This window comes from Penicillium pulvis (genome assembly GCF_028828015.1).
Source record: "Penicillium pulvis strain IBT 33274 chromosome Unknown contig_23_segment0_segment0, whole genome shotgun sequence".
NCBI classification, from domain to species: Eukaryota; Fungi; Ascomycota; class Eurotiomycetes; order Eurotiales; family Aspergillaceae; genus Penicillium; species Penicillium pulvis.
In genome coordinates this window covers 4497626-4523861 of record NW_026643075.1, presented here as the reverse complement: position 1 = coordinate 4523861, position 26236 = coordinate 4497626, and the positions used below count along the sequence as shown (strand labels likewise).

Sequence of the window (26236 nt, the reverse complement as noted above, 5' to 3'; positions counted from 1 at the left end):
GTATTTATACCCTGGAAGGAGGAGTGAGGGTGTCCCAAGATCACTATTGATATCCCAGGATCACTTCCTCAGTTCCTCTCACGTAGATCGACCAATCACGCGAAGAATCAAGATCATCATTCGGTTTCAATATCTGCATTTTGGTGATCTTAGTCCTTCACCTGCTTGATAACCGCGATTCTCATTTAGGATCAGCTCATGAAATACAAGGACATTGCCACTGCGATGCCACAAATCTTTTCTATGGCACCTTACTATCCGTATTTGAATAGATTTCGCACTTGTAACTCGGGATATTTACTACGCAACTTCTCAGGTAATGTATGTACGGAGTGTCCATATCAAAGAAAAGCACCCTGGCTATAAGATCTAACGCAGCGACATAAATCATAAGAATTAGAGACGTTCCATGCGATTATCCAAACTTTATGTTAAGCTATTCTAAAACTGCTGCCTTACTGCTACATATCGCTAGCGAGAGACACATGTATGTTTGGTTGCACCTAGTGTTCCCACTCGTAGACTTGCCACTGCTTGGGTTTTGTACCTTGCCTAACGCGAACGTGATAGTTAACGATCAGATTGCGTTTATCCAATTACCTAAGCTAGGTTAGAGATGGTTAGTGAGGTGTCCTACTAACACTTTGTGGTGTCGTAGTAAAAACCTCCAAGTACCATTGGTTAATACAATCAACAATATTCAGTTCTCCTGCGAATTCAGTCTACACATACGGTACCGAACGCGAGCTCGTTCGATTACATTTATCAGTCATGAAAACCTTTCCTTTAATGCATGCTCCAGACTACTAAATACCACCGCACTGTGTTCCTGCAATAGTTCGATATGTGGCCGGATCGTGCTAGCTCGGCTAAGGAAGCGGCCAAGTCATCGATTAAATGGGTTGTACATCCGCCATTGGCTGGGGCTGAACGTGAAGCCCGTACGGAAAGCCATGACCGTAGACCTGGCAGGATCCTGGTCCATCGAAAGGCTCAAAGTCACAGACATGATTATGAGGTTCCTGCAATGATGCAGCGCATTCATGTTCCAAGTTGAAGAGCAGCATTTCTTTTCTTGTTGCCGCGTCAGCGGGGAGAGCTAAGCTCGATGGCATCATCGAATACAGGAATTAAGCGACAAGGTGCTTTGTCTCGTTCATGCGGGGTCTACTATTTTTTTCTGATTATCAAACACAATGATTCAATGCCCTTTTTATCTAAAGGATTGGTAGTGCTATGAGAACATGATTCAGATGTGCATAATTTCGGAATAGTGGGCAAGCCTCAATGTTGACGCAATTATCATGCGGGATGGCTCTTTGCACTAAGGTATCACGACATGAGGGGCTTCATGAACGAGCTTTGGGGCAAATCATGCTGCTAACAAATTGACAGCCGGGACTTTCGGTTAGCATACTAAGCTTTGTGGGGCTGGGTCCATACATATCAAAAGTATCCAAACTTCCTCGGATCCAAATCTTTATGTTTGATAAGACATTACTATTCTGTACAATAAGCAAAGTTGATGATCAACCTCCTCATCAGCGTATGGGCTATCAATCAAAGCATACAATATGTTTAAGTGATTCATTCTCCTTGACTTGCGTACAAAGCTGTACATCGCCATGCCTTGCCATCTAGAGGCACCATGGCGTCAGCAACCATGCATAGATGACGAATCAAACCCCGCGCAGTATTTAAACAAGCTTGCCTCTAGCATATTCATGGCCAGCTTTCACAATGGCCGTAACTCACGAAGTAAAGCCCAGAAGTGGCTACATTCGTGCCCTTCGAGGCATCCAGCGATATGTTTGGGATGATCCTGACAAACCAAGCGAAGAGAAACACTTTTTGTTCAAATTGGATTGTTACCTCTTGAGTTATACATGCCTAGGATACTTTTGCAAGAACCTGGCCCAAGCCAACATCGACAATGCCTATGTCTCAGGCATGAAAGAGGCCATTGACATGGGCGGCAGTGAGCTGACTTACATGTCAAATGTCTTCACGGCTGGCTACGTGATCGGCCAAATTCCAGCAGTAATCCTCGTCACACGCGTCCGTCCCTCGATTCTGATCCCAAGCTGTGAATTGCTCTGGTCAATTTGCACATTCTGCTGCGCTACGGTGAGTACAGTCCAGCAGCTATACGCCCTTCGTTTCTTGGTCGGTCTTTTCGAGTCAGCCTATTTCCCATGTATTGTATACCTCATCGGCTCATGGTACACGGCGAACGAACGGGCAAAACGCGTGACCATATTCTATTCCACGACCTCGCTAGCCACCATGTTCAGCGGATACCTCCAAGCAGGCGCTTACGATGGTCTGAATGGACGCCTTGGTCATGCGGGCTGGCAATGGCTGTTTATTATATGCGGGATCATCGGCCTCCCTTGTGCTTTAATGGGCTTCGTCTGCAATCCTGACTTCCCCGAGACAACCCGCGCCTTCTACCTCACAGCCGACGAGATCCAGCTTGCGCGTCGCCGACTTGCTTCAGATGGACTCGCAGAATTGGGGACATCCTCGTGGGATCGGTGGAAGATTCTTCGCATCGCACGCCATTGGCAAGCCTGGGTCTTACCCATTGGATATTTCCTCGTGCAAGCCGCATGTCCGAACCAGCAGCCAGCATTTGCACTATGGCTCAAAGCGGAAGGATACTCTGTCTCACAAGTCAACGTCCTACCAACAGGACAGTCGGCCGTCGCAGTCGTCGCGCAGATTGCTGCAGGAATGATTTCCGATTCCCCACTTTTTCGAGGTAGACGGTGGCAGATGATTACTGTCATGCAAGCGGGGACTTTCATTGGGATTGTGATTTTACTTGTGTGGAACGTCCCTTTGGGTGCGAGATACTTTGGCTACTATGTACTCTGGATTGCCTATGGTGTACCGGGTGTCTACTTCTCCTGGTTTCCGGATCTGATGAAAGGTGATCATGAAATGCGCGGGTTTGTCATTGCCGTGTCTAATATGTTCTGCTATATCATGATGATTTGGTATGACGATGCTGTCTGGAGGACAGCTGAGTCGCCCCGCTTTCGACCTGGGTTTACTTCTGCTTTGGTATGCAGTGTTGTGCTTGTGTTGTGGGTTGTGGGGATTCATATGTTACAACGTCGGGAGGAAGGTAGAAGTGTATCGTCTTCCTCGGACGAGGAGGATGTTACTCAGCTGGATTTACAAGTGCAGGAGGTTTCAAAGGGCTTGTGAAATCCAACGGTTGTGAATATGACCTCGCAGTGGCGATATACTATTCCTAGACCGCGACTAGAAGCTCACCTAGAAATGAGTAGATTTACAAAATTTTCACTGGATTCACTCGGGCAAACAAACGTCGGCGTAGCTTCGGAGACCTAATGTGGGGGCGACCCTTAGTTTCCTCAAATCTGAAAGTGCAAGAGCCTTTATCCTGTTGTGCTGTATTGGCTACCTAGGTAGCTGGTGAGGATTAGGGTATATCAAGGCACGTGGTGGAGGCTCCGGACACCTTGTGTTTTTATATATAAATTTGTTTGTATATTATCCAGTCCAATCTCAAACAATTAGGGTCCGGGGTCTCCAATGCACGCCCAGCGTACTCGTGACGTATTCCTAGTGCCTTTTGGATCATCGTGTGCTGTCGAGGTGGTTGGGGAATGCAACAATGCGTAATGCAGCTGTGGCATTCATGGGTGGATGCTTTCTAAGGTTCCAAGGTTCCAAGGTTGATGGGTCCAGAAAACGTCAGTAATAGGTAGCCTGTACAAAGTAAACTATTCCGCTGAATGAATTAACTTGGAAGATCAACATGCGCTTTCTACTTGCAGATAGAACGTGGCAACGGCCCATGTAAGTACATCGACCATCAACGAGGTTATGCGGGTAGGTCAACCTAGCCCGACGATCAACAAATTTACCATAATTTATACTCACCTTGGCAATAGATCGACTGTAGATAGCGAGGTCCTGGAGGAGTATAATAAATTAAATGACAGCATCTCGCAGCACATTAGCGCTCAGGGGCTATTTTGTATAATAGAATGATGCGCGGATGCATAAATTATATAGTTTGGAGTGATGTCATTATTGCTTCTATGAGTGGTATCATATCGAATATATTGGTATCGCCTGCGCTACTGCGGGTGTCGATCATGCATGGGTTATGATAATAGTTATGGATTTCGTAGACTAACAGCTGGGATGACCTTAGTGGACCATTCCTGAAATATCAATATAATAGTACACGCTGGCTGATAAGAATGGCCGAAAATATGTATATGACATGGGACTTCCCCGCACCGTCCCGCACAACAAAAGCTAAAGGCCAAAAGAAGATAGTCGTAACTTCGTAAGGAACAGTCTGAGAATACAAAGCTTTAAGTTTAAGGCTGAACGTGTATACAGGCTTGGCTGAGAGAACTCCATGAGGGTATGAATAGCGGGGACGCAAAAGGATAAATCACGACATCAGATAAATATAATGGAAAATCCGAGAGTACCCGTAGCTTAGGATGAGATCAGCATGAGCCGCCTGTCATATCGCATATCACATCGGGCGGAAGTACCATGACGGAAAGCGGGGCTGCAAGTATCCCGAATGAGTAAGACCCGGCTCGACGTCATGGGGGCTGCTAGATAATATCCGGGCGCATGAGCCGCCGATTAATCTCAGGTGACGGCAGCGTAGTCATCGCCGTAAAGGTCATCGTCAAAGAAGACGGCTGACTGGCGGCGCATTTCCTCCATAAGGCTACCCCTCCTAGGATTTGAGGTTGGGGAATGTGAGCGCGAGAAAGTTGATTGGGACATAGTATCGTCTGTCGAATCGCCTTTGTAGTCATGGCGTTCGGGAAAGTTGTCATCCAATCGCTCGACCAGGGGGTCTTCATTGTCCGGAAATGGTAACCGACGAGATAAAATTGGGGATAAAGAGCGTCCAGTGGCGGAGCATTGCTGAAGGCCTCTCATAATAGTGTTTTCGATGTTCAGCCGGTTTTTAATAAATTGAATTTTTGGGAAAGCGCTTTGCTGACCAACGTGGATCATGCGCGCAAGCCGCTCCGGCGTCGGGTCAGAGAGAATGTGGTAGAAGTCCGATGCCACAGTCTTCGGCCAGATCGTGACTGTGCCACTAAATTTCTGTAGCCAAATCTCACTCCAGTCTTGGCCCAAAGGTCTTGGCAGAAGCTCAAGGTGCCGAAGCACGCGCAGCCACTTGTTGAGGTCTAGTTTGATATATTGCTCAATCGCCGTACCAAGGAAGCCGCCGCGCCAGCCACGACCCTTGCGATGGGTGACTGGTCGACCCACAGTTCCCCGGGAACTGAAAAAGAACAAATTTACATGCGGATTGACCTAAAAATGATGTTAATAGCTGAGCTCAAATGGATTGGCTGACTGGTCATACCTGCGAGACAATGGTAAAGTTCACGTTGAAATGCAAGTTCAGTGCCTTGATTGGTATATCGGTCCTCAAACTACCGTCCTTCCATTTATGCCCGAAGGAGTAAGGCGCAAGAGTACCATCGCGCTTCTTGTACATCAGCACAACCGGGTTCAGAATACCGGGAACTGCCGCAGAAGCGAGCACTGCGCTCCAAATGACGCAATCCGGACAAGTGAGATAATTCGCCAGAATAGACGGGGAGTGAGGATCTGAGGGAACGCAAGACACATTCAAGATGCGCCCTGTTCGTTCATATGCTTCTCGAAATGTAGTGGAACCTCTACAGAACCAGCTGCATTGCTTGGCCCAGTCTAGCGTATCGAACCGAGCGCCCGTTTTCCACCAACGACGAACCCAGGTGGTCCACCCTTCATGACAAGCGCGGATGCGATGGGCTAGGGCGGGTACCAGCAGCTGCTTTAGCTCTTCATCGGTTCGAGTGGCCACCAATCCTGCCACTAGTGCTCCACCTGACGTCCCCGTGATAATCTCCGGTAAGATATCGTTGTCCAGCAATGCTCTGACCACCCCAAAATGATAGTAAGCAAATGTAGCGCCACCCGACAGACAAAGCGCCGTGCGTCCAAAGTTGGTATCAAGTTGTTTGAAATGTTGTTTCTTGGTGTCTCGGTCGATCTGCTTGCTATCCAACACTAATTGGATACAGGCATGTACCTCATCGATGTATTCCTGAACTAGGTCCTTGGTTCCTGAGTAGGTCTGACTATAGATGCGAGGGTTCTCCACTCCGGCGAAGTTGTTCTTGACACAGGCCTCCAGCAAGGAGCGAAGATCTTCGACAGCTGGAGGCTCTGCGGCGCCCGGGCGCTCGTGCTGCAGCTCAGCCTCAGCCCTTTTTCTCTCTTTCTTCAGCTCCGATACAACCCTGGTGATAGTCTCAGAGTCATAGTAAGCGTAAGCGTCCGCTTGCTTCCACTCCTCATTCCCAAGATGGGCATCCAACGCCTGGGCCGCTTTTCGCCAGTCAGGATAGTTTGTCTTCGAAGACAGCTCTCGGCGGAGCCGCTCTCTCTTGCCCCGCCATGTGACCCATTGTTCGTATAGGAAGATGTACACCCGCACCAGTACGTAACCGCAGCTCAAGAAGGCGATCCATGCGAACACGGTAAACAGAAATGGCCACTTGAGTACCGTGTATAGGACTCCTTCTCTGGTTTCGTCCTTGCTTCGCTTCGGGGTTTTCCGCCGACCGCGTGTCTTTCGTACTCGTTGGTTAATCGGGCGCCAGTCGTTGATGGCTACCAGTGGGGAAGCTTCCGGGGCATTCAAGGCCCTCTCGAAGCGGTCAAGCTCGTCGGGATCCATAAAATCATGGTCAAAGTCTGGTAATCCTGCCGGATCATACTGATCAAAAGGTGATGCCTTCTCCGCCGACATGTTCAGGGCATAATGGTCCAAATCCCAATCCAGGTACAGCTCCTACGTTGAAGCAACCGAATCCGGTTGGGACAGCTTTCAACGTCGACGTCAGCATCACATGACTAGTTACAGGACCGGCTAGCCACAGTTAGTGGGGCATGTGGCTGACGGGAACTGGGTTGTGGCTGGTTAGAGTGCCCCGCAGAGATAAGGGAAAAGGATCCATGGTTGAGCTACATGATCAACACTGAAATTTGTTATGGCGGGGTTTATCAGCTCAATTCAAACCATCGAAGTCAATTTTTTATTTTCCTTCCGACCGCGGGGCAAAGTCACTGGAGTATTGCGCCAGTCTTCCTATCATCTCCGAAGAGATTTCTATCGATCGATCGAACGACGCTAAAATAAATTAGTACACCGGGCGGTGTTACGGGTCTGACTTATCTCATGTCATTGAACCTCCGAACTGCTCCATCTCTACTCCATACGGACCATAGAAAAGGAAGCTATACCAAGATTTACCATGGAAATAGAAAGTTAAAACGTCCGGCGCGCAGGGCAAAGCTTCACCGCTAGATGTGAGGCGTTCAGATCTCGTAACACAGGGCTGAACAAGGATGGTGATAGGCCGAAAAACTTTTTTTATAGGCTTGATCGGAGCCGTCATGGGGAGGAAAGCACCCTATGGGCTGGTCAAGGCTCCTGTTTTAGCCGCCCACGGGAGAGGACAGCATCGGCATAAAACCGAGCTATGATCACCTGACCGTTAACCCCGATCTGCGGGTGAGAGGCTAATTAACCTCTGGGTTACTAGGAATTAGCCTTTCCCTCTCTATGTACAATCCCCGTCTTGTGGCCCCTTGTTGCTGATCATGCCGATCGACCGAATGAGAGAAAAGAAGGCAAAAGCAAACACCGTGGCTTCGCTTTCCTTTCCCCCAGCCTCTTGCAGGTACCTTGTCGGCTACCCCGATCAGATCTCAGATTCCGACTACAGCCATTACGAGTGGCAGAGGTCATGGGTGGTACGCGTTGCATTTAATTAGAATGTGGTGCGCGGTAGCCGCCGACACCTTTTAGGTTACTCTAGCTAGACATGTTGACAATCAGCACTAAAGACGGAAGCGAGTGTCACCCTCCACTACTTTAGTGCCCGTGTAGACGAAGTTGTGTAAAAGATAATCCGCCATGGAAAAAGAAAGTGACCCCGTAGCCCCCATCTCTATTTGGCTCTCCGCAGATCGCTACACTCGAAGTATCTGTGGCGTGAGTACTCTCCGATGTCAAAAAGCAAAGATGCAGGTTCAGTCAAGCCACCGGTCTTGGCACTGCAACAAATGACTCTGCGTCTTACCCAATGAGGATGTCGCCCACGATTTGGACGAGTTATCGTCTCCTCGTGCTGGATCGACGGAGTGGAGTAAGTCCGGTCCACGTCCGAGAGACGTCAAATTCGTTCAGAGTTCCCCTGCGTACGCATTCAAGGGGGCGGGGCAACTGGTCGATCGCATTCTCATGTGGCTTAACCCCTCCTTGATTCTGATCTCCAATTCCTGATTCTCAGATTCCCATGTGCTTCAAACATTGTTGAAGGGGGGAGCTGACCGTAAAAAGACGCAAAAACGCGGCAAGCTGAGGGCGGCACAGAGAGGGACAGGCGGAGTTAAAACCTGCAAGGATAGCTGCATGCGAACTCCTTGCAACTGCAGGCAAGGTTAGGATCAGATGTTGAACCGAGCGCCTGCAACATCTGGGGTGCGGAATGTAGTATAGCACATACATTTATCTCCTAGATAAAAACCCCCGCCTCCGGGGGCGCTTCTATGATTCTCTCAATGATCCAAGACAAAACACAACTTCTACAATGTATAGGTCTCTCTACTTTGAAACGTCTCAGAAGCCCCGGGTCAAGGGGGTGAGGCGCAGGCAACGTTGGAAGCACGATGTATCCAAATCTACTTGCGCGGCCCCCGTCACATTAATTGAATTCATTCGACCCGAGATGAAGGGGTCACGTCGAACCATGGCTCAACTGACGCCCAGCGGGTGAATCCCCAAGAATGTAGGAAGCGGTGTGTGTGTATAGTCTGATAGTGGGGGGAGACAAATGTGGAATGCTTCACATCCCACCATCTCCCCATGTAGATTTTTCTTTTGATGTCATCTTTCCTCATGAGGTTATGTATTTTTATTTGGAGATTCTCCTAAAAATCGGGTCGACTCCACTTCTTGATCCAGTGGAATGTCAGATGTCAGTGCGAGCTGACTCGGATCATCCCAGATAGCGTGCGCATTGGTCGGCCCCGCCTCGTCATTGGCTGATAGGATGGTTCATTGGAGTCACCATCAATACAAACGGCCCGCGTTCGTCTTCATTCTCTGTTTTGCGTGACCCGGGTAATTTTTTTTGGTTTAGACATTTTTTCTCCCATTCATCGCCAAATTGCGATATGAGGAAGGTTGCCTTAAACCAATCAGCTGCTCAAAAAGGACACAGAGGCTTGATCTGCTGCACGAGAAAGTCGTAGACTTGCAGCTGACCAACCGCAGGATCCGGCAAGGACCACTCGGGAGCGAGTAAGGAAAAGCGGGCTTCACTTGTGCATAAAAGAATGAAAAAAATAACAAAAGAAGTGGATCTAAGTAAAGAGCACGGGGCAAGTCAGCCAAACACTGCGCTCGTTGATTCTCGGCATTTCCACCCGGGCTGCATGGGCGGCTGGAGGTGGTGGCTGCTTCGAGTTTAGATCGGTGCTGGCTGAGATAGATTGTTGTGCAGACAACCTGCGACTTCCTGAAAATTTTTCTCTTGCCTTTTCGTCAAAGTTTTGTATGTCGATCGGAGGACATGAGGGGGGGCCACCACTCGGAGAGACCCACTGATGGGCCTTTGCTCGGGGATCGACTCAGAAGTATGATACCAATCCGACGAGTTAAGTCGAATGCAGGATTCACACCAGTCATCGAGCATTCCCAATGGTATCCCGTCATAGGAGAGATTCGGACGATCCAACCGAAGGGTCTGATAGACGCGGCCAAGAGCAAATCAAACTAAATCCTAGACTGACCCCTCCATGGGTCGCCACCTACTCCTATCTGGGTTTAGTAGATGCAGGAAATTAGCAACAAATATTGCCCGGGGCTTTTAGAGGTATCTTATGGCTGGTGTAATTTCGGTCTTTTGCCTTTCGTATTGTTCGCATCGTTATCGTGTATGTTAGGTCCATGTCATGTTATGTGTTTGAGGTGGGAAGTCAAAACTCATAAGGGATGTGAGGGGAAGAATTGGGATGAGGATCAAATCAAATCAAATCATAATAAGAATTAGAATTAGAATTTTTTTAATTATACGGTTCCAAGGTTTTAGGGGCATTTTTTTTTTTTGGTTTGATAATGGTACATGTATGGTTATCTTTGCGATCATCAGACAAGTCTTTATTTAGCGGTTACCCCGTGTCACCAATTTCCTTTCTTCTTCTCCCCCTACTCTCCTCCATCTCCAAGGGAAAATTCAATACCGTTAGACTTGGGATCTCCAATTTGATCTATCAAGTCTGTTCACTCATTACAGGTAAACCCCTTCCCCTGACCTCTCCACCTTGCTGGTCCGCCCGCGCTAACTCCTCGCATCGCCTAGGCGACAATCCTTCTCTGGTCGCAACAGCACAATGTCGACCGTCCCTTGTAGCATCTGTTGAATCTTCTGTGTTCTTCAGGCGAGGATCTCCTTTGAACCCTACCCTCCCTCATCCCCACCATGGAGAAGCTGAACACTGAAGATGGACAACTCTTCATAAAGGTGAGAGTTTTTTGACGTCTTTTTTTTTCTGACCCACTTTTGTACAACATCAACATGAGAGTTTCGCGTGGTTACTGAGACATCATTTTACCTCTAGAACCTAGCAAGCTTTGTCCGCACCCACGAAAAGGCGCTCGCCAACGCTTTGCAACTTCGGCGCCAGTCCAATGCCGGAACCCCACAGTCGCCCACCGGCGCGACGACCGCAGCCGGTGCCTTCTCGTCCACTTCGTTAGCTTCCGCCCTCTCCTTTGGGGCATTGAGATTCGCATCGCAGAACATTAAGCCCGCCAAGCTGACACTCACACCTCATCACCTCTTCTACCTCCTATCCCGCTTCGAAGACCTATCCATTGCCGTGGGGCCAATGAATGTCCGGCTGGAGAACATCCATACCGAGGTCTCCCAGTCCTATGTTTCCTTCTTGAACAAGCCTCAGCGGTCCAAGGGTGGCGATGGAGCTTCTATCCACTCCGTATCCAGCGTGCGTAGCGTTATGTCTGGCATGAGTGGCCTCTGGTCCTCATTCGGCCTCGGGTCCAAGGACACGGCTTCTAAGTCCGAGAGGGCCAAGCTGGCCCTGGAGGGGGATCTGAAGTATCTTTACTCTGCTTTCACTAAAATTCCCTGTCTACGCTTGGCCCCGGATCACCGCGCCTGTTTGATCCGCGGTTATGAAGAGTTTCCCTTCGACACGGCTGTGCCGCTCCATTCCTTTAAAAACCTGAGTGCTTTAGAGATCATTGATATAGACTATCATTCTTTCTACGGCTGGGATCGACTGTCGGAGCAGCTACGCACCCTGTCGATAAAGCGGGCTCACCTCGATGACCCGGCGGATCTTCTGACAAGAATTGTGCTGGACGATATGGACAAGCGTCGTCGACGCTCCGCAAAGACCCAACAGTCCCCACCACTTGGGTGGACCAACAGTTCCAGTACACAGCCTGTCCATGCTTCGAATCATACTTCCTTGTCTGCTCCCGGTTCCCCTGTCGCTGACACGGCACTTGCAAGCAGCACCAGCCCCAAGTCCGTTCCGATGATTCGAGCCGGGTCTGAGGGTGCAAAGGTTCGCCGTGTGAGGGCGGATAGCATTTCACCGCAACGTCCGACGACCAAGCACGGTCACCGCCGAGGTCAATCGGCCCGCATCCGGCGCACCGGCTCGGGCAGTTCCAACTCTAGTGAAACATCTGGCGGCGGCCGAGCTGGAAGCTCTTCAACCCTGTTGCCGGGTGTCCTTCCCCCAACAAAGTGGCGGTTCCTGCGTCACCTTGGCCTCCCAGAGAATTCCTTGACTTCCATCTCTGCGGAGAGCCTGGCCCCGGTGGCCAATACTCTGAACTCTCTGGACCTTTCGTCCAATCTTCTCACTGAGATCCCTGATAGCTTGGCTTCCCTTATGTCACTTCGCGCTCTTAATCTGTCTCACTGCATGATCGAGTCGATGCATTCTCTTTCCCGAAACCCCCTTCCGGCCATCACCGCTCTGAACCTCCGCGGCAACAGACTTCGTTCCTTGGCTGGCATTGAGCGACTTCTGTCTCTGGAGAGGTTGGACCTTCGCGATAACAACCTTATGGACCCCACGGAAATAGCGCGCCTGACCAGTCTCCCTGAGATACGGGAGATCTGGGTGTCCGGCAACCCATTCGTCAAGACCCACTCCAATTACCGTGTCGTGATCATGAATCTCTTCCGTCGCACACCTGGCTATGCCGAAGACATCATTATTGATGGCCGCGGACCTGGCTACACCGAGCGCAAACAACTTGTTGACCGAGTCGCAGAGCCTGATGCTGCTCCCGTGGTGCGCTCCAGCGTTGCTGATGAAGTGCCTGTAGTCCAGAAACCTACCACTGCGGTCATTCAGGGAAAGCCGTTGCCAAAGACTCCTGGTGAGGATGCTGAGCCATCTTTGACAGCGAAGGTCGTGACACCGCATGAAGTGGATGGGACCAATCGTCGAAAGAAGACTCAGCGACGCCGAATCGTCGATCTATCAACAGAGAACCCTTTTACTACGGATGGGCTAGGTAGTCCAGGTCCCGCAGTCCATCCAATTTCTCCCACCCAGCAAATCCATGCTCCGACTCAATCACCCTTCGTGGTTCCGTATGATCCGTGGAAGCAGGACAGTGCCGCACAGTCCGGATCTTCCAGCCTCCTGGGCCTCCCAAAGCAGGGTAATTCATCCAGTCCTCCTCTGCTGCAAGCGACTGCAGCGCAACCTCCCCCCACTCAAGACTGGGTCCTGGATCAGGAGCTCTGTCGCCAACAGCTGGAAGCTCTTCGCCAGGATGTAGGTCAAAACTGGCTTACAGCCTTGGGGGACCGCCCTTGGGACAGTCCACAACACGAGCTTGCAGCCCATCTGGCCAGACCCGGCTTGGACCACGCTCTCCCGGCTACACCCATCCGAACTAATAGCCATGCTATTTTGAGCGCCGGCCATACTTTGGGTGGATAAGTACATATCCTCGAAGGTGACCTCGAGGGCCCCCCATTGTCATTACTCTACAAACATTGATCTTCTTCACCGACCTCTGGACCATCCGACTTGGGGCTTCAAACTAATCAACAACGACACCTGTCACATTTTTCGGATCGATATCCTCTGAGCATGCCACCTGAGCAGCTCCCCTTTGCATATTTATGGCGTTTAAATGACTTATGAGATATGGTGGGTTGGATGTATGATCATTTACGGCCGTCTTTTTTGTTCTTGTCGATTTTTTCCCTCGCCCTCCATTTGATTTGCAGCATGTTTCCCATCAAAATGACCCTGCGGCACTTTTTTCCGTTCCGTCTTTTCGGAAGCTATTGTGAAAGACCGAGTTCTAGAGCGCGTGTACTTTATGCTTTTTTTCTGCCTTTTATTTTTCACGTTGGCGTTGGTGGCATGATTCTGCTTTTTATGTTGTTTCGGTTGTCTCACATACTTATTCCCCTCTCGTTTCTGTTCTGTGCCTCGTGGGCATGTTTTTGCGAATTCCTCTGTTCATAAAGGGTATGTGGCATGATGCTATGAGCCAGTTCACAATATCAAATGTTTTTCGAAACTTCATCCATTTCCAGTCTAGACTCTCAGGGCTTGCAGCACCGTAAAGTACCTTAGTTGGTGGTAGTCAGGGTCCAGACGCTTCCAATAGAAAACATGGGCTTCAAGCACATCCGGGACTGTGCCGGGAACAATGACATTATAGTGATTCTACTGTCATACTATTGTATTATCAAGTATACATGGTGTGTTTCTATCATCTCTGTGAGGGGTGACGCAGGGGCCCAGTACGTACACAGTACTTTGTTAGCTATTTATACGATGAGTCTCGACCGGCGGCAAGGCAGCCCCTCCACGGCGAGACCGGAATGGTGGCAAATGGATTATAAAAAACTTCCATGAACATCAAGAACATCGAAAATGAAAGCTAGCAAGTAAATGAATGAACAAGATAATTAAGCCCTCCAATCTAAATCCATGATGAAGTTATACGAAGAAAAATGGTATATAAATAGTTATGGCGTTGATCGCAAAGCCAAACAACTGCAAACACACTTGCCTTCCCGCTTTCTCTCCCTGTGCAAGATTCTCCTCTCCTCATCCCGTCGAGACTTGATTCCATCGCGTCCACAGTTTTCGCATCTGCTCTTGTGAGAGAATTCCATTCTCTTTCTCACCTGATTGAACTCTCTTCCTCACTTTTCTCTTTCGGAAAACTTCGTCGCTTCCGGATCTTCCCCCTCCTATCCCCTCGAATCCAATACTCGTGGTTTCTTTCCACTCGACTCGAGGCGCCGAACGACCGGTTTTATCCACCTGGTTTTCTTTGTTCAGTCACACATAAAATTTTCTGTTGGAGCGTTTTACCGACATCGTCTCCCGGCATTACAGCCAGACCAAGTCTTCCCAATACCTCGCGGCCGCAAGGGCCTTTAGATTCTTGAGTCTTTGGTCTCATTGAGCGCCTTTTCTAGTACGTCTGCCTTTGTTTGCCTGGCGGTTTCTGCTTTCACCGAGAGGTGCATCGGGTTGAGAAAAAAAACTTTGCCCTGGTGAAAAAAAAAAATCTCGTCATCGGGAACGCGCTTGTCCCGGTTGGCGCTGATTCGGGATTTGAGAATCAAACTGCCTCCATTGTCATTCTTGGACTGATCGCTAAACTGTGTGTCATTTGCAGAACATAATCACCGCGTAATCAAGACTTCACCCGCTCCGGAAGCCATCCCTTCTTCCGCGCGTGCTTTTTCCGGTTCGCTTGGTGTTTTTTTTCCCTTTTCCTTTTTTTCTGTCTCTTTAGGGGCCGCCCGATATGGCCGACCAGGAAGTGGATTTGGACTCCATTATTGACCGACTGCTGGAGGTGAGGGGCAGTCGGCCGGGCAAGCAGGTTCAGCTGCTCGAGTCAGAGATTCGTTTCCTCTGCACCAAGGCCCGCGAGATTTTCATCTCTCAGCCCATCCTCCTGGAGCTTGAAGCTCCCATCAAGGTTTGTAGCTTCTTTCCCAGCATTCCATCCCCACGGGCAAGCCGTGTTTCTGACGCGTTGGGCTCTTGTTTAGATTTGCGGTGATATCCACGGCCAATACTACGACCTTCTGCGCCTGTTCGAATACGGCGGTTTCCCCCCGGAGGCCAACTACCTGTTCCTCGGTGATTATGTCGACCGTGGCAAGCAGTCGCTCGAGACCATCTGCCTCCTGCTCGCCTACAAGATCAAGTATCCTGAGAACTTCTTTATTCTGCGTGGTAACCACGAGTGCGCCTCTATCAACCGTATCTATGGATTCTACGACGAGTGCAAGCGCCGCTACAACATTAAGCTGTGGAAGACTTTTACTGATTGCTTCAACTGTCTGCCTATTGCCGCCATCATTGATGAGAAGATTTTCACCATGCATGGTGGTCTGAGCCCCGACCTGAACTCGATGGAGCAGATCCGCCGTGTCATGCGCCCCACCGATGTAAGTTTTTCTTCTTTTTATTCTGGTTTGGATTTCCTGGCACGTGCGGTTGTGTCGATTCGAAAATGTGGCCAGAAATTGGTGTCAGAGCTCCTCCGGCTGAGAGCCAAATTCGCTGACTGAAATAGATTCCCGACTGCGGTCTTCTCTGCGATCTCCTGTGGTCCGATCCCGACAAGGATATCACTGGATGGAGCGAAAACGACCGTGGTGTTTCGTTCACATTCGGACCCGATGTGGTTTCACGATTCCTCCAGAAACACGATATGGACTTGATATGTCGTGCGCATCAAGTTGTTGAGGACGGTTACGAATTCTTCTCCAAGCGCCAGCTGGTTACGCTTTTCAGCGCACCCAACTACTGTGGTGAATTCGACAATGCAGGTGCAATGATGAGTGTTGACGAGAGCCTGCTCTGCTCGTTCCAGGTGAGCCAATTCCTTCCCTCCAATAATCAACATTCCACCCGTACTGATATATTTTGTTTTTACCCTAGATCCTGAAGCCAGCCGAAAAGAAACAAAAGTACGTTTACGGTAGCATGAGCTCCGGCGGACCCAACACCCCACAGCGAAAGCAAAAGAAGAAATAAAGAATACGATACGAGCTTCCCCGTGTGCAGCAGGTTCGGGCGGAGATAAGCCATTTCAACGCATTGACAGAAAACCCCCTCGCCATATGACCCTCAATCACCCTTCCTACGACCTCCGCAGACCCACGAAGCGATGAACGACCGAGGAACCCTCATTCACCCCGGGGCAGCCCATACCAATACATCCCACTCCCGCTCCTCAACCTCCGTGATAACCCTGTGAATCCCCTCTCTCTCGACCCCCGGACGCGCCCCGTGCGATATGCGAAAACCCGTCTTCCATCATTCCTGGCCGACTCGCGCGACCTTTGTTACTTCCGGAGCGGAACTCTTGACCTGTTCTTTTTCCCCTTTCTTTGCCCCCATTTTTCTTCTTTTTCTTTTCGCTTCCCGCTTAGTTTCTTACCATCTGGATGGAATGTGTATCTCGGCATCCTGGAAAGGGGGTTGGGAAACCTGGTCTATCTTATTCTTATCTTGTTTCTGTTTATTGGTCTTGTGTTCTGAATTCAATTGATCCATGTTCTCCACCTAGGTCTCCTGCAACTGCGTATCTGACAGGTCTTAGACCCAGATCTTAGACTCGTTTGATAATAGGAACTGCATTATCTTTGTCGCGAGATTATGGTCCTTTGATGAGAACGTATATAATCCGTACACGTTCCGATACAATTAGCCCTAGTCGAATGGTCAGGTACAAAAGCGCGTCATGGTCCAAATTGCCTTTCATTGGACGCCACCTACGTCCCCGGGTTAGTTACGTTGGGAAGTGATTGGTCTCCCTAGCCAATCACGCCGTGGGGTCCTACAGTTCCCCTCTTTACTGTAGTTCAACCAATATTTCCCGAATTGTGAGAACGAATGACATTGGATAGAATTGAGTCATGATCTAGCCTTCAAATGCATTGTTCACGTCTTCTGACGATCTTGGGGAATTCACCGGAGCGTCAATTATGGCTATGCTTTGTATACCTTCATACCAACCACCTAGCTTAAAATACTGGGTATCTCTATGAGCTTGGCTTCGGTACTACTTTTAGAGGCAGAATGAAGTACACTCTTCTTTTCTCAATATACACCCGTTTCTCCCGATTGGGGAGCATTTGAAAAGTCCCATGTACATATTGTAGTGGGAGGTAACTGACTTAGCGGTGTATGGTGAGTAAGCAGAGATGATGTAGAACTATAAGCGCTTACGCGCAGAGATAAGCAACTCAGACCATCTTTCCTTCCACAAGCCACCTCTAGATCTCCCTTTATGTCTCTAACTGCCCTTAGTAGAGGAACCTGGACGTGTTCCCTATTTCTCAGATATTCCACTGGCCTCGAGCGTGCCCCTCTTCCATATGCACATTATATCCATATTTCTTGGCAAAGAGATCGTTATGCTACAGGTTCATGCTAGCGGACTTTCCTTCTTCTCAAATTTTGATTTTCGCCTTGAGTGTACACGCCCATATCTGATACCACCATGCTACATTGCCTGAATTTTGACATTGATACATTTTGTGGCCAGAGGTAGTTTCTTCTCTTGAGTCTTTGGGCTTGGGACGTTGAAATGATACTGACTTTATTGTATAGCTTTGGCTGTCGATACTACTTCCTGTGAGAATACATAAGAAAGTAGCCAAGCTGCCGGGGGTGTCTCGTTATATATGATATTTCACGCCTGTCCACTTCGGCAGGGGGTCGAGATTATGTGTCAGATGATTCCAGTACCCGTGGACCATTATCAGGTCTTCTCTTGATATATCCAAATAAGTAAGTACTAACCAGCATATGCAATGTGAATTCACCAGAATATTCTTTCACCTTCACCTTCACCTTCACCTCCATCATCCACCATACATGCTTCCAGCCTCTGTTCCCCATCTTCCCAGCATGTCATCGCCCAGGATGTCATCTTACCGCCACAAGCTAATACCGCCAGCCATGACAGATCTCATGCTAGGCATGGACGACTGGGACGACGGTGGGGTTCCATTGACGTACTTCCATCACTTTATTGCTTTTGAATCATTGCCTCTCCAAGAAAAGGACTTGGATATGGATTTGTCTGTTTTCATGAACCTTCCCCTCGAGATCAAGCGAATTATCTTCAACTTCTGTGATCCACCAACGATTTTCCGTCTTATGCAAACATCCTCCTTCATCCGGTGTGAGTGCTCGGACATTTTCTGGAAGAATGACATATGGTATCGGCCCCATCGTGCATGCCCATTCCTCAAGCCAATCCATCACTGCCCAGAGTTTGCCTCTCGAGTTAAGCAGGTGGAACTTGAACTTCCACACTTCTTGAACTTTAGGCAGCAACCTGATCGTACGTTCCAAAAGTTCTGGAACACATTGCAAGAGCGATTTCCCTCGGCACAAGCTTTTGTTTTGATCTATGATTACTTGTGGACCTCCCATCTTCCTCCCTCCTCAGTGAATTCCGAGGAGTACCTTGCCATATATGAGCTCGTGGCATCGGCTCCCCTAGGTATCACTGCCCGTGTTGCGAAGAGGCATAGCGACTGGCCCGGTCACATACTTTATGAAGTTCAACCTACTTTATGGACTATTGTCGAAGACCCATGGGTTCCGATGCGAGTCGTGCTGCCCGCAAGGAGGATCCCACATGACCTCCCCCTTCATAACTATTTGGTCCACGAACGGTCGCTATATTGCTGCATTCGCCAGCAGATTGGTGGGGAATGGCTGATACAGCAGACATATGCGCTTCATTCTTCAGATGATAATGGCGAGGAATTCAATCGCTCGCAGCCCGACTGTGACTACACGGTCGCAGAATGGTGGAAATATGAGGCCCACCATCGTACAATTCATGGTCATACCAAAAGGGATATTTACGGCATGTTTCCTTATCACCCAGACACCGCGGCGGAGATGAAGGCTACCATCGATGAAAAAGGACACCGTATGGCGAACGAATTTAGTAACATTGCCATCCTGGAAGATACAAATGTTCGAGACGAAGAGGCTAGGAAAAGGCAATTTGAAGCTATTCTCCAATTTGATGAAGTGCTCGAAGGGGGATTGACTGAATATGGTATTGGCCATTCACCCTCCTGATGTGTCACTCGAGGATTCATTTGCGGGGCCTCAAATTGCACATATGGACTGGTCATGAAAGCGAGAATGTGTAATTCATCAAATATGTCAACACATTGCCCAAAGAAACTTCCTACCCAGATAATTCAAATAAACAGAAGCTTATTCTGGTCTCCCTGAGCAGGCATCGCTATTGGTATTTATACTTGAGTCTCCCAAGGTTATCTCCAATCGATACGAGGGTGGCACTACATTAAATCAAGCTATAGAGGAAGAACCGATATGTCGGATCTGGGTGGTTCATCCCAGTGGTTCATCCATTTCCTATTCAAACTTCTGAACTGTGAACTCTTGCCCATTATTTCTTGTACCCCACACTGCGATTCCGGGACTGCTTCATGATTACTCGCTAACTATTCTGATCGACTCGCGCTCAGCTAAATATGAGGATTATAGAAGGCTTACAGTGGGGCAGCTGAGGAACCCTTCTCCATCGCCAGCTCAACCGCATCCAGGAACTTTTCAAGGCCCCATCACTATGAATTTCATTGGTACATATCGATATAATGGCGTTTGCTTCCTCCAATTTGTCGATTACTGTTATCCGCGGGCTGGTCAAGGGTATTATAGGTCAGAAATGGAGCCCTTTTAGGTCAAGCTACAGCCACGTGACTTGCATACTCTATACAGGTTTGCGATTTCAAAGCAGAGGTTCATTGCAAAGATAGCATAGATAGCCGTTTCCTCGAATGTTATGCCTAGGGTCTAGTATTATTGACGGTGCCCTTTTATTGTCTAAATTAGAAGAGATCCGCCAAAACTACCTGTACGTGTAGCGCTCAATTATTGTTCTCAAGGCCTTGGCATTGGGTCAAGAATACTCCGTATACTTATCGTGTGTAGTACATACTGGTCGAGCCGATCTGAGAGCGACTATGGGATTGAGGCATAATTGAGAGACTTCCATGCCTTTCCCCTCCAGTCACAAAACCAGATACAAATAATCTGTGGGGTCTCTCGGAGGTAAACCTTGGCTATGTAAGCACACTATACTCCGTCCTTTGGACTTTCGTACCATTCACATTCCTGGATGCTCATGTCTACAGTGTCTCTTTGCCATATGAAGTTCAGTTCCAGGTATAGGAGAAGTAGACATATCCTTGAATCCAAGATAATCTTATTAGGCGCCACTTATTACTCATCACATAGGCACAGTCCTGAAATGCAGTATATGTACTGTACATATCTAAATGGGTGTGAGGTCTTAATTGGTTAATTCATAGGGCCAATCAGGCTTACATAAAATGAAGCCCCCCCGTTATCTGGTTTCAAAATTGAATGAGAGGCTGATAGGGGTTACTTTTGGCTTTCTTGGGGTTACTTTTGGCTTTCTTTGCTGAGCCATGATCTACTGCAAGTGAGACCTCTTACATCTACGGAGTAGTACTGGAGTGAGACCAATCATTGTTGTTAGAGGCAGAAGGCGCTCCCCCCCCCCTCCCCCACCTTTCTAGTTTAAAATACTGCAGTCCTTCTCATCCTCCAGATTGCCTCGAATCGTGATGTTTCCGCTGAGCCCTGATCGAATGCAAGTAAAACCTCTTAGTCTGAATCTCGGCATTCAGGGTTATCTTTATCCTAGATGATAATGGCTTATGCTAACATGTATGTGTAGACCGCATACTATCTACCTACACCTTTAGGCTGATCTTCATGTTGGGCCCTTGAGAATCAAGATTTTTGTTGTAGATCTCATCTGAAAAGCTACTCGGAGCAAATTTACCTGTTATCAAATAAAGGTACAAGAATTTTCAAGTTATGAGAGAACACTGGTGACCTTACTCCATACAAGACGCGAGTCAGTTATATAATATAGAAGAGCCATCCACTATTTTAGAACTATCGTATAGAGAAAAAAGCAAAGTCACCGGCTAACTGGCAGCAGTGTAAACACGAAAGTGGGAGCAAAACATAGACGAATGGGGACAATATAAAGGCTGACTGAGCCAAAAGACATGCACTGAGTGGGGTACAAGCAGAGTCAAAGACATCAAGACGTTAAACGTGTTGAAGGGTGGTAGATACCATTATGGTAGCTATCTAGAGGTATTGTGGCGTAGGTGATTATTTGGGGAGAGGTAGGGATTGTTAAGTGAGTTGGCCTTTATCCTTCTTTCCAGTCCAGATTCAATGAAGAGGAAGGGAGGAGATGGGGATCAAGTGGGTGAAATGAGTGGGGGAGGATTTGAGGATATGTTTAAAGTGGAGCGCTTTAAACGTACTGGGACAGCCAGCGGATACCCTCGCCGTAACCTAATGAAATATATTAGCACATGAAAATTCAATATATAGTCATAACCGTGATGATACTCACCCTGTCTCATGACAACACTGCACATGAACAGCTCAATGGGCCGGATGCCCTCGAGAGGAACCTTGCCCTTGCCGGTGGTCTGGTACAGACCAAGCTGGTGGCGCAGCTCATCCTCGCTCACAGCATCGGGGTGATCGATCTTGTTTCCGAGGACAAGGAAGGGAACCTTGGCGAGGTCCTCCATGGCGAGGAGAGCGTCGAGCTCAGCCTTGGACTCGGGGAAACGCTCGTAATCCTTGGCATCGACAAGGAAGACGATACCGCTGACCTCGGGGAAGTAGTCCTTCCACAGACGGCGAGCTAGATAGATAGTATAGATTAGCGGAGCTGCTCCACTGGACGAGAAACCCCCGGAAAGAGTCCCGCGGGTCGGTGGTGCTCAACTCACCCTGCTGGTGACCACCCAGATCGAAGGTAGTGAAACGGTTGTTGCCAATAGCCAGCTCCTCAGAGGTGGGGTGCGCAGTCGGCGAGAGGACAGCAACACGGTCGTTCTATCCGTCGGAAAATAACCCTGTTAGTCACCATCAAGCTATATGTCGAGATCCCGCGCCGAAGGAGTGTTCAATGTCCCAAGCCATTTTATCCAAATCAATCATTCCGAATGCTGTCCGAAATTCCGATATCAAGCTTCAGGACCAAAATACTTTCATTCCCAATCGGCGCAGGTCTATTGTCACACGACCGACTCACCTTCAACATGTGGAGCAGGGTGGTCTTTCCGGCATTGTCCAAACCGAGGAAAAGAAGCTTAGCGTGCTTGTTGAGCAGGCCAAGAGAGGCGAGCACATCGTAGACTATAAACAACAGAGAGATCACATCAGTAAAGCTGAGATTACAGGACCCGAATCACAAGCCGCACAGGGACCGCGGCATTTCGAATCCAGCAAGCCAGGCTTTGTTTTATCCAGATCAATATGAAAGAGCTCCGTCCAGCTCCTCCAAGCCTAAATTACTATCCAGTAAAGCCGGTCCTTCTCTCCTGGTTCTGTTTTGCCGATGCTTGCATGCGGATAGGTGGTTGGGCCGAGGGTCGGGTTCGGGGAAGCACTTACACCAGTTAATAATCCACATAGCGAAACTGGAGAAATGTGAGGTGTGTGTGTGACTTTATCGAATCGAGGAATGCGAATGCACAATATCGCAGACGAGAGGGTGACGAGGTGGATGGAGGGGGAAGAGAAGAGAAGACAGGTTGATGTTGTTTTCGGGATCGGCCAAATCTCAGTGCCTTGCGGCCTGAGGCAGCGACAGTGGCGGACTTGACGAAAACAAGTTAGAACTGGAGAATAAGCAAAGATAAGGCGCCCCTGGAGTCCAGTGGTGTGATGCTTTGATTTACAAGAATTTCAGGAGACATTTCAAGTATTGAGTGTTTGTTATTTGTTATATATCTATTGTTCACTGAATCCAATTCGCTTTATCCACAATGCAGCAAATTCAGATAAGGGGTATAAGCACCGCAACCATGCAAACTCAAAAGGACAGAAGACCCCCAGGAGGTAAACATATGATCGGTAAAGAAGGAAAGCAAGAACAGATCCTCCCCAGGATGATTAGAAAAGGCTGAGGTAAAGAAAAGAAAAGTAGAAAAGAAAGTCAAAATGGATGACTGGAAGTTGGTTTAAAGTATGTATCAGCGAAGGACTTGGATCACAGACCAAGCGTAGGGGGTGAATTATGTACAATTCGAAAAAAGGGTATGGGGAAGACAATTAAGTCCTTGAATGTATGGGAAAGCCTAAACAGATAGGACGAGCTGGGTGTCTTCAGCGACACCATAAGCTCTGCACCTCTCAGCAACTTCGAGGCCAAGCTCCTTCATCCGTTTGGCTCCCTTGCCGGGAGTCTTCCGCTGGGTTGTTTGTTCCTTAGCGGCTTGCTTGCGGCAATGTTGGCGCCAGAACTTTTCTTTTCGTTTCTGGCGCTTCTTTTCGAGGCCCTCGACAATGTCGATGGGGCCACGTGTGTGCAATACTTCACGAGCGCGAGAGTATTCATCCTCAGGAGACTCGGAGAGAGGTGGGATTCCGTGCCACCGATGTGACTGGTCGGTAGCAAAGAATGGGTTTGGTGTACGAGGCAACGACTTGGTGCGCACCAAAGGCTGGCGATGTTGGACCAGGTGGCTGATGTTGAGACCGCGAGGCGACTCCAAGGCCGGCATCTCCTTCCACTTCTTAGGTGAGGGAGATTTGGCTCGCGCACGGGGAGGCGGTGATTTGAGACGCTTGGGAGAGGTACGACCAGCACGAGGAGGGGGCGGGGACATCATGCGCTTGGGCGAGTGTCGTGGAGAAGAGCGGGTCGGGGCTTCAGTCCGGCCGCGAACTGGCTCAGCATCGGATCCCTCTTCGTCCTCAGAAAGATCCTCGAGATCTTCTTCGGCCTCGGGGTCACTGGTGGGGAAGCTGGGGTCGATGTCTTGCGGGATCGGGACGTGCTTGGAAATACGGCGCTGTTCGAGGCATGACTTGTAGGCCGCCTCGAGAGGACGATCCTCATCCAAAGTTCCACAGACGAAATCGGTGCTGTCAGGCAGATTAGGGGTACCTGGTCGCATTTTGATCGGCTTGGTTGCGCCACGGCGTCCGGCAATCTTCTGCACAGGCGCCGGCAGCCACTTTTGGTGATCGTCGGTCATGGAGTCAAAGGAGGTATTGGAAGCCCGACGTTCCATGGTCGGAGGAAAAATGTCAATAGCAATAACATTGGTTTCGGATGCGGCCGCAGAGGGGGCCCAGAATTCGTAGTCCGAACCATCATCGTCGCTCTCATCCGAATCCGCAAAGCCCGCCTCGTTGTCCGACTCGTTACCGTCATCGGAAGAGAAGTCGTGGACAGTTGAGTCATCGTCGGCGAGATCTTCGATGTCATCGTCCTCGTCCTCCTCTTCCTGAGCGGCTTCTTCGGCGAGGCGGCGAATGGCGTTCTCCTTCTTCATGCAGTCGTTCAAGGTAATCTTCTCGGTAAACTCGGTCTCCCTCTTCACCCACTCGTCATCGTCATCCACAGAGCTAGCAAACTCATGGAACCGAGTCGCCTCGGATTCCTCAAACTTGCCTAGACCACTTGTCGGAACACCCTTGGGCGAATCAGTCACAGGTGCCTTAATCTCTTCAGAGACCTGGGCGGAGGAAGAAGTCTTGCGAACAGCAGGGGCGGGAGAACCACGACAACGCGTCCGGAATGCAGTCTTGCGACCTGGCGAACGTTCTCTTTGGATTACAGACTGTCGACTCGGGCAGGCGAATGTAAGGGTGGATTTGCGCTTCGGGGGTTCGAGGGTGTCTTTTTGAGGTTGAGGTGTAGTCGTTTGAGTCTTCTCGGGCGAAGGAACCTTGGGCTGGGCTGACTCCTGAGCCTTGCCACAGGCGAAGCTAATACAACGCTTGCGTCCTAAGTTGGCCTCGACGGAGTTCTCATTGGTATTAACAACCTTTACGCGCTGAGTTAAGTCCTTCTTGCCAGCCATGGCAGCTTTGCCCATCATCTGCGGTGGGAGTGGCGGACTCGGTGTGTTGGAGAGGGAAGGGCTGGTGAGGCCGCCATCGCTGGTCAGCTCGGCGGTGGAGATTCCAGAGATGTTGCTGTGCGGGTAGGAGCGATAGGAGTAGACGGAATCGTGCATGGAGGTGTGGTGTTGGTCTATTGGCGACATTTCCGGGCTGCTCTTCAAGGCGCGAGTGAGCAGGGATTCCTTCCGGTCGACCATAGTCGGCCGGGTAAAGATCATATCGTCATTCATCGAGGTGGCGTGCAGTATATGGTGATCAGGGGGTTCGTCCAGGTCCTCAGCCATGTCGGATTCGTCATGTGCCGGTTTGTTGGAAGAGCTGGGTGCAATGAGCATCTTCAATAGGTTGTGAAAAGAGAATCGATCTCCACGAGATTGAGCCATGTCGTATCAATCCAAAAACAGAGAAAACATTCGAAGTAGTGTTGATCGCAGAGGCGCGAGGTTCACCAGAAAAGTTCAGATCGTTGAAAAGTTTAGATGCTCTTCCAATAGCTCTCTCAATATCGATCACAAAGTATGATCGACCCAGAAGGCGAAGAACACTCAGTCCCACAAAGGACAGCTTGTCATGATATACAGGACATGTTTGAGGGGCGTCAAATGTAGTAGGTGACGAAGTTCAGACTGCCAAGAACGATAATTGCCTTTCACGAATAGCGGCTTCAATGATGTCGTAGGGTGGCAGGAATAGTTCTTGGCTTGCCAAGAGATCGAATGGCGTTTTGGATATGGATAAAGGAGAAAGCAATGTTGGATGAAAAGGAAAGGAAGAGTAAACTGAAGGGAGAGTAGAGAAGAGTAGAGAAAATGAGTATAGTATAGTAGTGGAGAGGGGGGAATGAAGTAGGGTGGGAGAGTGACGCTGGGCGGCACGATCGGCTTAGGCTTAGCGTGGAGAAATTTGGGTTTTATTAAAATAAAAAATCGAAAAAAGAAAATTTCTTTTTCCCTTTTCCGCCACTTGTACACTCTTCCACTCTGATTCTACGAGACCCACCAATATGCATACATGCATACAGTACCTGCACCTCGAAATAGTACTGTAGTCACGGTAACAGAATCATTACTGATGACCTAGTACATTAATGATATGTTTTTTATTCTTTTCATAATTAGAATAA

The 26236-nt window shown here is 49.1% G+C and overlaps 7 protein-coding genes across 7 annotated transcripts; 4 read left to right on the top strand and 3 right to left on the bottom strand.

The window, feature by feature from the left end:
* Positions 1–1740: 1740 nt before the first annotated feature.
* N7503_005983 (uncharacterized protein) lies at positions 1741–3216 on the top strand (the record flags this gene model as incomplete). The annotated part of the gene is made up of 1 exon (XM_057065530.1): positions 1741–3216. One exon carries the CDS (start codon positions 1741–1743, stop codon positions 3214–3216), a length of 1476 nt encoding a protein of 491 aa, XP_056923273.1.
* Positions 3217–4653: 1437 nt separating this feature from the next.
* Positions 4654–6829, bottom strand: N7503_005982 (patatin-like phospholipase domain-containing protein; the record flags this gene model as incomplete). Its single annotated transcript, XM_057065529.1, has 2 exons — positions 4654–5340; positions 5393–6829. 2 exons carry the CDS (start codon positions 6827–6829, stop codon positions 4654–4656), a joined length of 2124 nt encoding a protein of 707 aa, XP_056923272.1.
* A 3739-nt stretch (positions 6830–10568) lies between these two features.
* N7503_005981 (leucine-rich repeat domain-containing protein) lies at positions 10569–13083 on the top strand (the record flags this gene model as incomplete). The annotated part of the gene is made up of 2 exons (XM_057065528.1): positions 10569–10610; positions 10708–13083. 2 exons carry the CDS (start codon positions 10569–10571, stop codon positions 13081–13083), a joined length of 2418 nt encoding a protein of 805 aa, XP_056923271.1.
* Positions 13084–14923: 1840 nt separating this feature from the next.
* glcA (type 1 serine/threonine-protein phosphatase catalytic subunit GLC7) lies at positions 14924–16167 on the top strand (the record flags this gene model as incomplete). Its single annotated transcript, XM_057065527.1, has 4 exons — positions 14924–15100; positions 15174–15575; positions 15704–16003; positions 16072–16167. 4 exons carry the CDS (start codon positions 14924–14926, stop codon positions 16165–16167), a joined length of 975 nt encoding a protein of 324 aa, XP_056923270.1.
* A 1896-nt stretch (positions 16168–18063) lies between these two features.
* Positions 18064–19242, top strand: N7503_005979 (uncharacterized protein; the record flags this gene model as incomplete). Its single annotated transcript, XM_057065526.1, has 1 exon — positions 18064–19242. One exon carries the CDS (start codon positions 18064–18066, stop codon positions 19240–19242), a length of 1179 nt encoding a protein of 392 aa, XP_056923269.1.
* Positions 19243–21450: 2208 nt separating this feature from the next.
* On the bottom strand, positions 21451–22821 carry sar1 (Arf family GTPase SAR1). The gene is made up of 5 exons (XM_057065525.1): positions 22651–22821; positions 22289–22392; positions 21984–22089; positions 21596–21895; positions 21451–21534 (listed from the first exon to the last, which is right to left on the bottom strand). Exons 1-5 carry the CDS (start codon positions 22667–22669, stop codon positions 21494–21496), a joined length of 570 nt encoding a protein of 189 aa, XP_056923268.1. The 5' UTR covers positions 22670–22821; the 3' UTR covers positions 21451–21493.
* A 515-nt stretch (positions 22822–23336) lies between these two features.
* On the bottom strand, positions 23337–25496 carry N7503_005977 (DUF2457 domain-containing protein; the record flags this gene model as incomplete). Its single annotated transcript, XM_057065524.1, has 1 exon — positions 23337–25496. The coding sequence occupies one exon, from the start codon at positions 25494–25496 to the stop codon at positions 23337–23339; it is 2160 nt and encodes a 719-aa protein (XP_056923267.1).
* Positions 25497–26236: the final 740 nt, after the last annotated feature.

Bases quoted from the DNA above. Each gene is read 5' to 3' on its own strand.
- sar1 (XM_057065525.1), bottom strand. The intron at 22,090-22,288 runs GTGAGTCGGTCG...TCCGACGGATAG, and splicing joins CCCTGCTCCACATGTTGAAG to AACGACCGTGTTGCTGTCCT. The intron at 21,535-21,595 runs GTGAGTATCATC...ATATTTCATTAG, and splicing joins CAGTGTTGTCATGAGACAGG to GTTACGGCGAGGGTATCCGC.